A 14,925-nucleotide genomic window follows, 5' to 3' on the forward strand; every position below is an offset into this window, starting at 1 on the left:
GAAACAAAAGTAATTGTTATAAGCAGTGTTGAAGTTTGCCATTAACACTAACTGTGTAGTTTGATAGAGTTAATCATTTTATTTTTTAAACAAAAATAAATGTTTTCTAGGGATTAACACATTATATTTAAAGATGTTAAGGGGTTCTTGCCAAAATTATATCTTCAGACAGTTATTTGAGGGGATTTTAATAATTTTTATACACAAAAACAACTGGTCACTTTTTAAATTTAGAATTTTTAAGAACTTTGTGATAAACTTCTAACATACAAAGGAGAGAAGAATATGATGTTTTCCCATATGTGTACCACCTAGCTTCAGCAAAGATCAACTTCTGGCTAATTGTGTCTCACTGACACAGTGTAATTTTCAAAAAAAATAAAAACACTAATCTCATGAGAAGGCAAAGTGAATATGTTAAAGATTTATTAACCCATTAATGAGATAACCAAGATGTTAAGCTGGCTCAGAAAGAGTCAAAGAGACTAAGTAAATATGAAACTGAATGTTGGAATAAAATGTTCTATCAAGCAAGAATCAGTTATATCGCTATTAGTTTTCTATCAGTTAACTGCTACCCTTATTGAGTTGAAAAATAAATTGTAAAGAATTAGCTAGATAAAGGTATATACTCCTAGGTAACTGGGTAATTCATGTGTGGGTTTTTTAGATAATTTCAAGCATGGTATTGAAGTGAAATTTAGTGATCAGTCCTTCTTTTGGCTATTTTCAAGTTTTGGATTATTTTTCTTAACAAAATATACTCTTTATTTCTCTCAATGCCTCTCTCAAAATTTTAGCTTACTTTGAAGCAAATTCTAGAGTTGATATAATTCATTTATAAATATTTTCAGTGTGTATCTTAAAAAGATGAGAATTTAACAAAATTACAATACATTAACATATCTAAAATATAATTGATAATCATTTGCCATCAAATATCCATTGTGTTCAATACTTTCTGATTGTCTCTAATACTTATTTAAAAGATTGTCTGAAGTATGATCCAGATAGAAACTGGCTGATATATTTCAAGTCCTTTAAAAGTAGATTCTCCTTTTCTCTTTTTTCCCCCTTGCAATTTACATTTTGGAGAAATTGCGTCATTTGTCTTATAGAGTTTTCCATTCTGGGTGTTGCATATTGCATCCTCTGTGATAGGTATTTTGTCATCCTCTATATTCCCTGCAAATTGGCAGTTAGAACCTGAAGACTTTTCAGATTCTGGTGCAACTTGTTTATCTATTTTGCAAGTATATTTCATAAATGGTGTGTTACTTCCATGAAGAGGAACATCTTGTCTGCTTGTCTCTTTTTCGGGAGATGTTAGCTATTGATGGTCATTGCCTACATCCAATAGGGGTTGCAAATGATGACATTCATATTATATAATTTATTCTTTATCAATTACCTGGAATGTTCTATAAACAGAAACATCTATGGGATAAGAATTTTTATTGTTTATTTTATTTTATTTTTTAATATGTCTTTATTGATTTCAGAGAGAGGAAGGGAGAGGGAGAGAGAAACAGAAACATCAATGATGAGAGAGTCATTGATCGGCTGCCTCCTGCACACCCCTCACTGGGGATCGAGCCCACAACCTGAATATGTGCCCCGGCTGGGAATCAAACCTTGATCTCCTGGATTATAGGTCAACGCTCAGTTGCTGAGCCATGCCGGCCGGGCTGGAATAAGAAATTTTAAGTTAAGCTCTTACAAATTGTTCAGTTTCCCCCAATTTATAGCAGTTATTACCATTGGCTATTTCTTTTTTTAATGATTTCTTTTCTCTCTTTTTAAAATTGTATATCTGTATTTATTAAGCTCATTTTTTTCCTAATGGAAAAATATTGTCCCTGAGGTTAAAACCATTATTAAAAAAGGAAAAGAAATTGTCCCTTTCTAAAGCTCAAGTTTTGGATTATTTTTCTTAACAAAATATACTCTTTATTTCTCCCAACACCTCTCCCAAAATTTCTTCAGGGGTCTAGAAAAGGAATCCCCTTTGTTTTTCTTGGCAAAGGTGGGCTTCCTGGTATTCAGTTAGTGGAGATTTCTGATCTGTGCAGATCACCAGAGGCACTGACCTTGCCAACATATAAAATAACACTTAACCTGTTCTGGAAGAATTTACTCATTGGAGCAACACAAATTGTAGTTTGGAAAGATCATGTCCATTGAACATTTGTTTCTCTTTTCTTGTCTGTGGCGCAGCAATCTAAAGATTTTGATCTTATGCTTTTCAGGAGAAACCCCATGGGTGAAAGAAAAGTGCGACACAGCCCCGACATCTCAGTGTCCAGAAGGGTGAGAATTACATGGGGCATTTTCTTCCTCTTCAACAGGTGGCACATAGGAAGGTAGCTGAGAGGCAGGATGGAATTTCCTCAGCTCTGTTTACATTTCGAAACAAGAAAGTTAACATGAGGTTGGATTTCTTATGACTCAAACTCTAGTTCAGCAGATTTCCTGTGAGAATTGCCAAAAAAATAATGTCCATCCTATAGAAAAGTTTTATAAGTTTATTTGAGCCAAAAGTTTGAGGACATGCCAGAAAGCAAAATCTCAATGGATTGAGAAAATACCCTGGAGAATGGCAGTTTTGCAGCTTATTTTATACGTTAGAATCGAAGGAGAAGATGTAAGGAGGGTTACATGAAATCCATTGGTGGTAGATTAAGCAGGCAGGAGGTTTGGATAAAAAGCAAAATGGAGAAACACATACTTTTTTTACATTGGTGGGTACAGGGCAGTTAATAATGAACATTTACAGCACATAGCAATGGTACACGGGAACAAGTTTCACTTGTCGTGCTCTGGGGCTTGTGGTTGTGCCTTCAGGGTTCTAGGAAAGAAAATTACTCTGACATTTCAAAGGTATTTATCCTAGATACTTAAGAACAGTGGACAGGGTTCACTTAAGTTAAAGACTGACCTTTGCTAAGGAAGCTATAGGCCTGGAATGTGACTACCTGATAAGACCTGCCCAGTTAGGAATTCGTGATCAGACCTCCCTGTGTGGATACTTTGGTCACTGAGCTTGTCAGGCCTGCTATGTGTTCCTCCCCCCACCCCCACCCCATAGCTCATCAGGTTTATTACATAGCTTCTTTTTTTTGTTCATAGAATTAAATCAACATCTTTTAAAATATACTTTACTTTTTCCATCATCTTTTATGCCCTCTACCATCTCTACCCATCCCCATCACCCCCAAAATTACCACACTTACCCATGTCCATGAGTTTTCTCTCTCTCCCCACCACACCCTTTTGCTCAGTCCCTCCACTATAAATCACCATCTTGACCTCATAGGCATTTGACCCTGTTTTTGAGCTGCAATGTTATTTTGATGGCATATTTATAAACATAAATTTTTAAATTAGCATCATACTAACAACTTTATAAAAATAAGTATTTTCCAATGCAGATTGCAACACACCACTTTAATTTCTTGATGAATTTTCTGTACATTGTAGTTAAAACAGTCCCAATTTTCCATTTTTACTTTTGAGGTATAATTCATAGGCATTGAAATGCTCACTTATATGTACAGTATTATGAAATTTGGAATTTCAGAAGTCTGTGTAACCCACAGATACAGAATATTTCCAAAATATAGAATATTTGCATCACCCCAGAAAGATGCTTCATGTTCTGATTTCTATCACTATAGATTTCTATTCTTAAATTTTATATAGGTGGAATCATACCATATGTTCTCTTGTGTTTTAAAATATATATATATATTTTTTCCCATCACCATTTATTCCCCCTGTACCTACACTTTTCCACCCCTACCCACTCCCTCCCTCCATTTTTTGTTATCTTTATGTATGTATGGAAATAAAGTTAGCCAAACTTATTTAAACTCTAGAACTCAGAGTAGTAGATCTCAAAATTGAAAGTCCCACATAATTTATGTAATACTTGTGTTTTTAAAAAAATATAGTCCATTTTATTAGATTACTGAAATACTGGAAGTATTGATTATTAAGGAGAATAACAATTTAAAAAAAAATAGAAAGGAAAACTTGACCTAGAACTATTTTTTTCTAAGAATTTCTTAGTTTGGAGAATTGTAAGTAGTACAGAAAAGTATCTTTTTTTAACACTCAAAAGAATGAACTTTTTTGTTTTCCATTTTTAGATTTGACTTGCCACCAGTTATTTTGTTTTCCATGGATGGATTTAGAGCTGAGTACTTGCAGACATGGAGCACTCTGATGCCTAATATTGATAAAATGAGTAAGTCTTCTACAACCGGAGGCAAGTGAATGATAGGGACACCTAGTTAGTAAGTCTTTAGATGGTGCACAGCTCTTTCTGACTTTTAACATTAGTGGTTTGTCTTAGTCTAGGTGCTCTCAAGATCCTGATGACTTTACTACATGATATCTATTTTCATCCTTGCTGGCCCCTCCTTCCTTTTTTGGTAGCATGTTCATCTCTTTTTAAATTTTGATTTGTCTTATATTTTGAATATATCTTCTGCTCTATGAAAATCTGTTCATGTATATTGTCTCAAAACTGGTGTTTGTCAGGCCTGGGTTCTGAGTCTCAGCAAGGTAGATATGACCAGCAAAAACAGGATCCTGAAGAAGCCTGAGTGGACTAGACAGAGCCAGCACATACCAATACTTCAGTAAGTGAATAGTCCAGTATCTATGTCTAGTTCTGGAATCAAAGTACCTGGAACCTGGCTCTACCATTTACTAGGTGTGAGATGACTGGGCAATTTGTCTCACCTATTGGTGCCATCGTCTCTTCATATATAAAATGGTCACTTTCAGCCTGATAGGAATGCTGTGAGAATATATCCGTAGTGTACATTGGATGATTTTAACTTCCTACTATAACCATTTTTATAGTCTTTATTATGATATTATACTTCTGTGTTAGGGCACTTGGTCTTCATACAATATAAAGCTAATAGTAAAGAGGAATTGGATACCAAAGACACAGAGTTAAGAAGTATCAGAGGGTTGGCTCCAGGGTCTATATTAGTCACTGCTTTCTAATTCCTGTCTTTCTTTCTTCCTCCTTCTACCAGCCCTGCCCCCCCCCTTTTTTTTTACTTCTAAGGTCCTCAAATTTTATTATGATTTTACTGGTTTCCTGTTTTTTTATTCTCCAAATTTAAAAATTCCTGTTTGACCCTGGGTAAGTCAGTTATCCTTTCTGCGCCTCAGTTTCCTCATTTGTAAAATGAGAGAATTAGATCTCATGATTTCTACTGCTAATTCCAGCTCTAAAATTATGATTGTAGACAGATAAACTACTTCCCCTACAATACAAGGTATTTTGTCTCCTCAGCTTCTCATTCTCTGAGACAGATCTTTAGCAAAGAGATTAAGAGTTTGGGGCTCCAGTAGAACTAGCTCAAAATTCAGTACTGGTCACATATTGCTGAGTTACTTTGGCCTGAAAAATTAGTTAATACCTCTCGGTTTCTATTTTCTTATCTGAATCTCCCTTAATAATCTACATATCAAATTCTGTGTCCAAAGGAGAATTTAACTAGCTAGGCTGAACTGAACCTCTTTGAAGTGGAATTATTTTATTTTCTCCTGCCATTGAGAATTGGAAATAATGCTAATGAAATATTGGGCCATTGAGACCTTACCCTTAAGGTTTAAAATATTTTTTAAGTCAACCAGACAATATCCTTTGTGAAGACATCACTATCTAGGCCAACTAAGGCAAAATGGGCTTTTTCTAGGAGGCCCAATTAAGAGCAGAGGTGGTTAAAGAGTAGAATTAGGACCTCCCTGGAATGGTAGGCTTGAGGTCAGTTACGTGACAGCAGGCATCACTTTAAGGAAGTCTAGAACCCCATCTCTAGTGCCTCACTAAGCTGCCTGGGTTCAGTTTGGCTACAGTGGTTGTGGAAACTGAGCATGAACTAATACCACAGCTCAGAGAGTCATATCACTGGCTACCAAGGGAACTCTCAGGATTCAACTCTAGTGAGAAGGCCAGGTCATTGTCTTGTCTCAGGGTGAGTGGAAACAAAGGGCCAGCCCCAGATGTCAGGTGGGATAGAAGTGATTTGGCTTGAACTGGCAGCCAGGCTTCCTGGAGAGTCAGGTAGGAAACCAGGGATAGAACAAGACTAGTAGTAACAAGTAGATCTGGCAGGTAACATATGCAGAGTTTTGAAGATTAGGGTTAGCGAGGTTGACATTCATGAACAGTAGACACTTAAATTCTCCACAGCAGATGCCATTTGCTGTCTGCCTTCTGCTCTTCTTCTTCCTTCTCTTCTTTATTTTTAAAAAATTCTTATTGTGGCCTAGCCGGGCGTGGCTCAGCGGTTGAGCGTCTACCTGGGATCCAGGCAATCGGGGTTCGATTCCTGGTGAGGGCACATGCCCGGGTTGCGGGCTCGATCAGTGACTCTCTCATCATTGATGTTTCTATCTCTCTCTCTGCCTCTCCTTTCCTCTCTCTGAAATCAATAAAGATATATTTAAAAAAATAAAATAAAATAAAATTCTTATTGTGGTAACAACACTTAATATGAGATCTACCCACTTAACAGATTTTAAGTGTCCAATGTAGCATAGGCATAATGTTGTACAGCAGATCTCTAGAATGTATACATCTCGTGTAACCTAAATTTTATGCTCCCTGATTAGCAGCTGTCCATTTGCTTTTCCCTCTAGCCCCTGCCAACTATTATTCTGTTGTTTGCTTCTATGAGTTTGACTCTTTTAGATACCTAATATATGCAATATCATGCAGTATTTGTCTTTCTGGGACAGGCTTATTTCACTTCCTCAAGTTTCATATATGTGGTTGCTTATTGTAGGATTTTCTTTTTTAAAGCTGAATAAAGTTCATATATATATATATATGTGTGTATATATATATATATATATACATATATATATATATGCTACTTTTTATAAAAACCCATTTTTTGTTTATTTGATAATCATTTTTCTGTTGATGAACATTTATAGGGTGTTTCCATACCTGAGCTATTATGAATAATGCTACATTGAACATAGGAATCTTAATATTTTTCTGAGATCCTGACCTCAATTCTTTTGGATAAATACCCAGAAGTGGGATTGCTGGATCATATGGTAGCTATATTTTTATTACAGGAAACTTCACATTTTTCCACAGTGACTGCACTATTTTGTGTTCTTATCAATAGTGTACAAAGGTTGTAACTTCTTCATATCTTCACCAAAATTCTCCACATTTATCCAAAAAACATTCCTCTTTTTTTCTTTCTTTATAATTGCCATCCTAATAAGTGGGTGGTAATATCTCATTGTGGTACTGATTTGTATTTCCCTGATGTTTAGTGACATTGACCATCTTTTATATACCTGTAGGCTGTTTGTGTCTTTGGAAAAATACCTATTCAAGTCTTAGCCCATTTTAAAATTGGGTTATTTGTTGTTTTCTTTTGAGTTGTAAAAGTTCATTATATATTTTAGAAACTAATGCCTTATCAAATACATGGTTTGCAAATATTTTATCTCATTCTATAGGTTTCCTTTTCAGTCTGATGGTTTCCTTTGCTTTGCAGAAGCTTTTTTGCATCCCAGGGATAAATTCCACTTAGTCACCGTATATGATTTTTTTAATGTGATGATGAATCCAGTTTGCTAGCATTTTGTTGAAGATTTTAGTGTCTATGTTTATTGGGGATATTGGCCTGTAGTTTTCTTTTCTTATGGTGTCTTTTTCTGGCTTTGGTATCAGAGTAATGCTGACTTCATAAAATGAGTTTGGAAGTATCTCCTCTTCAGTTTTTTGAGAGAGTTTGAAAATCATTGGCATTAATTCTTTAAATATTTGGTAGAATTTGCCAGTGAGAAAGCCCTCTGGTCCTGTGCTTTTGTTGTTGTTGGAAGGTTTTTATTACTGATTAAATTTCCTTACTAGTTACAGGTCTGTTCAAATTTTCTATTTCTTTATGAATCAGTTTTGGTAAGTTGTTGTTTCTAGAAGTTCTTCTCTTCCAGGTTATCCAGTTTGTGAAGTATAATTGTTCATAGTATTCTCTTATAATCCTTTTTATTTCTGGGTATTTGTTGTAATGTCTCCTCTTTTCTGATTTTACTGAGAAAATAAATTTCAGTTCATAAAGTTTTATATCTATTTTTTGTTTTTGATTCTCTATTTTATTTCTGCTATAATCTTTATTTTTTTTTCTTCTGCTAACTTTACTTTGTTTTTCTTTTCTATTTTTTTGAGGTGCAAAATTAGGTTATTTGAAATTTCTTTTTTGATGTAGGTGTTTGTTACTATAAACTTGCTCCCTGGTACTACTTTTGCAATATCTGTACAGTCTTTAGCTGTTTTACCTATTCATCCATTTAGTCTTCTGCTCCTTCTTATAGTTCATAGTTACTATGGATATATATTTATCCCATTTATATTTTCAAAATTTTTTGACTGGAACTTTAAAAAATGTTTTCTTAAGCAGTAAACTATGCAAACTAGACGCATTAAAGAGTATATAGTAAAAAACAACCAACCAACAACAATAAAAAACGTCCTTTTTTTTATTGATATTCCTGGTTTTTCTCTGCAGAGGCAACTACTCTAATCAATTTATTGTGTGTCCTTTCAGAATTATTCTATTCAGCCATAATTTAGATCCCTAACATCTGGGAAAACAATGGTAGAAGATCTTGTTTTCTGTGAATTGGTCTATAATAGCTCTGGTTCAAAGGCAGGTGATCCAAAATTGTCATCTGAGTCTGTAGATAGTAGGTGTGTCTGTTTAAGACGTTTGAACTAGGGAGGTGTCATATTTTCACAATACCTGTAGTTTAGTTTGTATTTTATTTAATTCTCTGTATCTTTATGCATTTAAGAATTTTCCTGTGTCATTCATGGTTGAAGGAAATAAAAACAGAAACTGGCTTTATCTCTCTGTTTACTGTGTGATTTTTTTCCCCCCACTTAAATTCTTTTAGTTATAAGTGGATTATATTTTATTTCATTTCCTTATCATATGACATCTTAACAATATTAAATACATCTTTCCCTGACTGAGGACAGGTTCATTTATTGGCAGCACTGACTTAAAAGTATTTTAATCTTTAATTAGACCTATGAGTCTGTTCCTAGAGCAGGCCTCAAACTTAAGTACATCAGAACCACTCGAATGCTGTTAAAAATGTAGATTTTTTGGTTTTGATCTCCCTTTTCTTCACTTTCCACCCAGCCCCTCATCCCCACCAAAGTCCTATTTAATAGACTTGATGTGGATCTCAAGAAGGTTCTGAAAGAGGAAATTCCTGGGTCATATTAGAAACACTGAACTAGAGGCTGGAAAGGAGACTAACTCCAAATGTATTTGAGAAAACATTTGTTATTTCAAGCTGCAAAGTTTGTTACTTACTGGACAACAATCATTTTCAGTTTTTGGTTTAAACTAAATAGAACCTATAATGGTGAGGCTTTCTTTTAGAATTAGAGTGGACAGGGTTTTAGGATGAAAAAGTTCTTGTACTTTGCTGCTGCAGAGGAAATATCAATGCTCTAATGGTTCTGACTTCCTTAAGCAGATGATTGTACAGACAGAAAACAAGAGAACAATTGAAAGCAAAATTTATGCCATGCTTTGTGGAAAACAAATTACAGGAAACTTCACTCATCAAATGGAAACTGCGGAAAATAATAAGCAGCAAAGTTAGCTCATTTTGTAAACATTACTACATGACGTGGGCTTATGCATTTACACAAATAAAATTCCTTTTTAGTTATGTAGTAGTTGTGTTGACTTCTGTTATATTGGATACTTTACATATAAGAACTATTAGCTGAGATGCAAATGTTATATAAAAATTCTAATGTAGTGGCTTGGGTCAGAAAGTGGGTGAACAGCAAAAGCACATAAAGCTGACTGAGTATAATATAGGGTATGTTTAGCTCAGGGCTTAGCAAGCCGTGGCCCATGGTCCAAATCCAGCTTATTCTGCCCAGTTTTGTATGATCCTCTAAATGCTAAGCATTGTTTTATATTCTTAAATGGTTAGGAAAAAAGAAGAGAACATTTTATGACACATAAAAATTATGTGAGATTCAAATTTCAATAACCATAAAGAAAGTTTTGTTGGAACACAGCCATGCTTATTTGTTTATACATTGTCCATGGATGCTTTTGGGTCTCAAGAGCAGAGCTTGAACTGTTGCAACAGATCGTAGGGACTTGCAAAGCCTAACATATTTATTATCTTGCTCTTTATAGAAAAATTATTTTGCTGTCCCTTGACTTAGCTCAGCCCTCTCCTAAAAACTGTCATTCCTAGGAATTGAGGAATTCCAGGCTTCAGAATTTCAACCTCTTTCCATCTTCAACCCATTCTTTAGTTAGTTTTCTATTTCTCTGGGAAGATTATGTCCAGATTTTTAGTTACCCAAAAAACTTCTAAGGAGTAACAACTTCTTAATTTCTCACTATACTTTGTTGCAGAAATGTGTGGAATTCATTCAAAATACCTGAGATCTGTCTATCCAACCAAGACCTTTCCAAATCATTATACCATTGTCACGGTAAGTACTTGGCCCTATGGAAGGCTGACAGGCCACAGACAGGCAACTAACCACACTACCAAACATATTTAGGCAGGAACTGGATGGAGGAGCCATGGCACACATTTTACAAACACATGTGGTGATAGTTCATGGCTTAATTCAGGCTTGAAAGGGTCAGTATGGGGCCAGTGTGTTGCTGTGAAGTGATAAATATGAATGAGTGTCCAGGCAATAGGTTAATTCACCATTTTCATAGGCCAGGTAGCCTCTTGGGTGTGAGAAATACCATTCTCCTCTGATCTTTTGATTAGCCTCACTTATTTGAAGGTCCGCTGGGAATGGTAGGCTACGAATGAGGACAGCCACTTTGATGTGGGGAATTTCTTTCTGTCCCAGTCTTTTCATTATATTTAACTCGATAAAGTCATTGTTTCATAAGTGAATTGATACTGGCTATATCTCTTTAAATAAAGCAAGTAAATTCTCCTCAATGTATGAAAAGACATAAGTGAAATGATCAAAATGAACTCAAAGGAAAATGAAGTTATTTAACATTTGTAGGTTTAGAACTTTTTAAGGAGGCCTCTGCCTCAGCCTTTATTGCCAAAGCCATAACTGTGTCTTTACAACTTTGTATTTAGTCTGTTATTGCTGTAGAGTATAACTTACTTAAATTTAAACCCTTAAATAATTAGATATATGTGTATGTGTGTGTATCTATATGTATAAATACACACACATATACATATATGTTATGCATTTGCAGATTCACCTACTTGCTAAAATTTATTTGTACTTCAAAATCAATGCTTGTGATATGGTCATAGTCATTTGAAAACATTCATAGAGCAGCAAAAAATTCGCGTTACCCAACTCACATGTTCCCAGATGAGGTCTAGCAAGGCGCCACTCTGTCTTCTTGTTTTAGCTCTCATATTGTAAACATTGTTCTTATAGTCTATTGTCTGTTTAGTGCCATGCATTTTGTATGTTTGTGCTTTTTGTTGGTGATTTTCCTGTTTAAAATGCCCTTCAAGTGTAGTGCTAAAATGCTGTCTAGGGTTCCTAAGAGCAAGAAGGCTGTGATGCGTCTTACAGAGAAAATGTGTGTGTTCAATATGCTTCTTTCAGGCATGAGTTATTGTGAACCAACAATATTCATTACATAATGTATTTTTAAACAGAAATACACATAAAACAAGATTATTTATTGGTCAGTAGACAAAACTGTCGTGATCAGAGGCTCACAGGAGCCTAACCCTGTAGTCTCCTTAGAGAGTTATTTGGTGCAGTTATTTGGTGTTGGCAACAACTGTATATACTATGAATAACAAGAATTCACCCTATGTGTACATAAAAACATAAAAATTCATATATAAGATGCAATTTATATAAGTATGTATATATAAATAAGAAATTATATAATTATAACTGCTATTGATTGACTGAATATATGTATTCATATGTATATATATATTCTGAAATATCTGAAAGTTATTACAAGTGCATGGGATTTCATAGACATTCAGTGAAAGTGTGTGGAATGATTGAATGAATATTTGTGGTTGGATTGAAGGAATGATTGGATTGAGGGAAGATGGGTAGTGACTTGGCAGGCTCCCTTTTAATATGCTGGTGACACACTTTAATCTATTTTGCTAGGAAATTTGATACTTAAAAGCTTCTATGTAGTAAATTTTGTGACATTATTGCTGACATAACCAGTGGCTAGTCCTTACTGTAATACAGGGAACCTTAATTAACAAATAGTTTTTAATCTCACAAGGGTTATATTAAAATCATCAACACAAACCATTTACCTAATATCATTCACTTGCTGCTATAGGCCATGGTAGAACTAGGTATTTGGATTCAGATTCCGGGGTTTTACATTGAAGTGTATATGACATTCTTCCAAGATATGATTATAGATCTTATGCTATTTCAATTTAAATGTTTTATTAATATGTTATTTTATCTTAAATCTTTTTTTTAAATTATTATTTTAGGGCTTATATCCAGAATCACATGGCATCATTGACAATAATATGTATGATGTAAACCTCAACAAGAATTTTTCACTTTCTTCAAAGGAGAAAGATAATCCAGCCTGGTGGCAAGGGCAACCAGTACGTAGCATTCCACTTATGGCACCAAAGTAACCTCCATATCCCACTGAGACAGTGGGCCCCTCTTCTCTCTCTACTTTGAGCTTTACCTTATCTTTCTAGTTCTAAGGACTGGGGGTGGGAAGGTATTCAACCACTATTCATAGCCTTTATGATTATTCACTTAAATGACCTTCTGTTGAATTTTGGATATCAATCTGGAAGTTACTTAGAAAGATGATCTTTTTTTCCCTTTTTCTGTTTTATAATTCTTTAAAAAGGAAAGGAAAACTGTAATTTACCAATTTAAAATAAAAGATTTTCTTTCTTACCACTTCATTTTTTATTTTTCAGGTGGATCCCTGGATAATGATATATTTTTTAACTGTTACAAAGATAACTTCTTAATAATTTAAATACATTTTAATAATTGAATAAATTTTGAGACTATTAATATCATTTAGTTTCTAATATGTGGCTCCATTTCTACCCAAACTGATTATTCCCTTGACTTCAACTTAACTTTTCTCTTATAGATTTGGCTGACAGCAAGGTATCAAGGCTTAAAAGCTGCTTCCTACTTTTGGCCAGGATCAGACGTGTTTATAAATGGCTCCTTTCCTGACATATATCAGACTTACAACCGGTAATGAAGCACTTGCAGATATAACTCCATCTAGACAAGAATGATTAGAATTTTTTCTTCTTTTTTTTTGGTTTTAACCTTGATGGTAATTCTATTCTTCCAATTTTGGGACCCAAAATCTTGAAGTCATCATTGATTCCTTCTCTTACATCCCTCATCCAGTCTGTCAGCAAATGCTTGTCACTCTAATTCAAAATATGCACTGAGAACATTCTGTTACCTCCAGCATTAACACTGGTTTGAGCTACCATCGCCTTTTGCCTTTATTACTTTAGTGGTCTCTTTATATATCTCCCTACTTCTATTCTTGTTCCCTACAATCTATTCTCAACCTACCAGCCAGGATGATTACTTAAAAAAAGCACACACAAAGAAACATAGGTCCAATTATGATACTCCTTTGCTCTGAAAACTTCAATGGCCCAGCTTCACTCACAGTAAAAGCCTACAAGTCTCTACGTAGTATGACCCCCAGTGTCCCCCACCCCTACCTCTCAGATCTCCTCTCTCATTCCTTCCCTGCGTGCTCACTCTGCTGGAGCCACACTGACCTTAGTGGGCCTCAGCACTCCAGGCTTGCTTCTACTATTGGGCCTCTGAGCTGGCTGTTCTCTGTCTGAGATAATCTCACTCCTTGTACCTGCACAGCCTGTACTCTCATCTCCTTCAGGGCATTGCTCAAAAATTACCTTCTCAATTTCCTCTTAGCCTGATTGCACTAAGATTTTGAATCCCAACCCCCTCACCCCGCTTTCTCAGTGTCCCTTTCTCTGCTTGTCTCTCTTGTTTTTCACAGCATTTTATTTTTAGCACACTATGATTTATGTATTAGGTTTATTGTTCATTATTTGGTCTTCCTTCAAGAGAATGTAGTCTTCAGGAACAAGGGTGTCTTTGGTTTGCTCACTGACCAATTCTGTTCAAAATCAACAAATAGTGTTTGGCACTAAGAGTTTCCTCTATAAGTGCACACATGAATGAAAGAAATAAAAAAATAAATTAATAAATGGATAATAATTCTTGGTATTTTATTTTAGTTGGGAAAATTGAAGGAGACAAAGATGAGAAGGGAAGGAAACTATATTTAATTTCTAGTGAGGCAAGTGTATCTCTATATGAGTATTGAAAACAGGAATCCTTTTAAGTAATACTGAACTCCTTTCAGTATTTTGATCATATTTGAACACAAAGTGGATATCCAAAAATATCCACCTGCCTTTCTCAGTGAGAATCTCATCTAATGGAATTATTTTTTATTTGATTAATTAAAACCATTATTTACTCCACTTTGCAGCAGCGTCCCATATGAACAGAGGATCTTTACACTGTTGAAATGGCTGGACCTACCCAAAGATGAAAGGTAGTATCAGAAGTTCTGGCACAGTGGGATATTCGTGGGTATAAAATGAAATTATTTCTTTACTTTGAATGACCATTTTTTAAAAAGAAACTTGATATTGCCGTTTAATTGGCATTTTTAAAGAGTTATTCCCAAGTGCACTTGACTTGTAGCTCTTGAGAATGTAGTTGACACTATGGAACAATAGAGAGAGAATAGAGGCAAATATCATAGGACCAGACCTGGGCTGAGAGCAGAGCTGAGAGTGGATCTGAAACTCAGGTCTGAGGCCTGGCTCAAGATGCCAGCAGCGCCAGAG

At 35.0% G+C, this 14,925-nt stretch overlaps 1 protein-coding gene across 1 annotated transcript in view; it reads left to right on the top strand.

The window, feature by feature from the left end:
* The window catches only part of ENPP3 (ectonucleotide pyrophosphatase/phosphodiesterase 3), a 66,507-nt gene that overhangs the window by 14,293 nt on the left and 37,289 nt on the right, over positions 1-14,925 (top strand). Inside the window, exons 5-10 of the mRNA XM_081139996.1 lie at positions 2,250-2,310; positions 4,152-4,249; positions 10,452-10,531; positions 12,523-12,642; positions 13,158-13,267; positions 14,562-14,627. Coding sequence (XP_080996122.1) covers positions 2,250-2,310; positions 4,152-4,249; positions 10,452-10,531; positions 12,523-12,642; positions 13,158-13,267; positions 14,562-14,627 — 535 coding nt within the window. The remainder of the gene's footprint in view (positions 1-2,249; positions 2,311-4,151; positions 4,250-10,451; positions 10,532-12,522; positions 12,643-13,157; positions 13,268-14,561; positions 14,628-14,925) is intronic.

The sequence above is a fragment of the Miniopterus schreibersii genome (assembly GCF_964146895.1).
Source record: "Miniopterus schreibersii genome assembly, chromosome: 6".
NCBI lineage: Eukaryota > Metazoa > Chordata > Mammalia > Chiroptera > Miniopteridae > Miniopterus > Miniopterus schreibersii.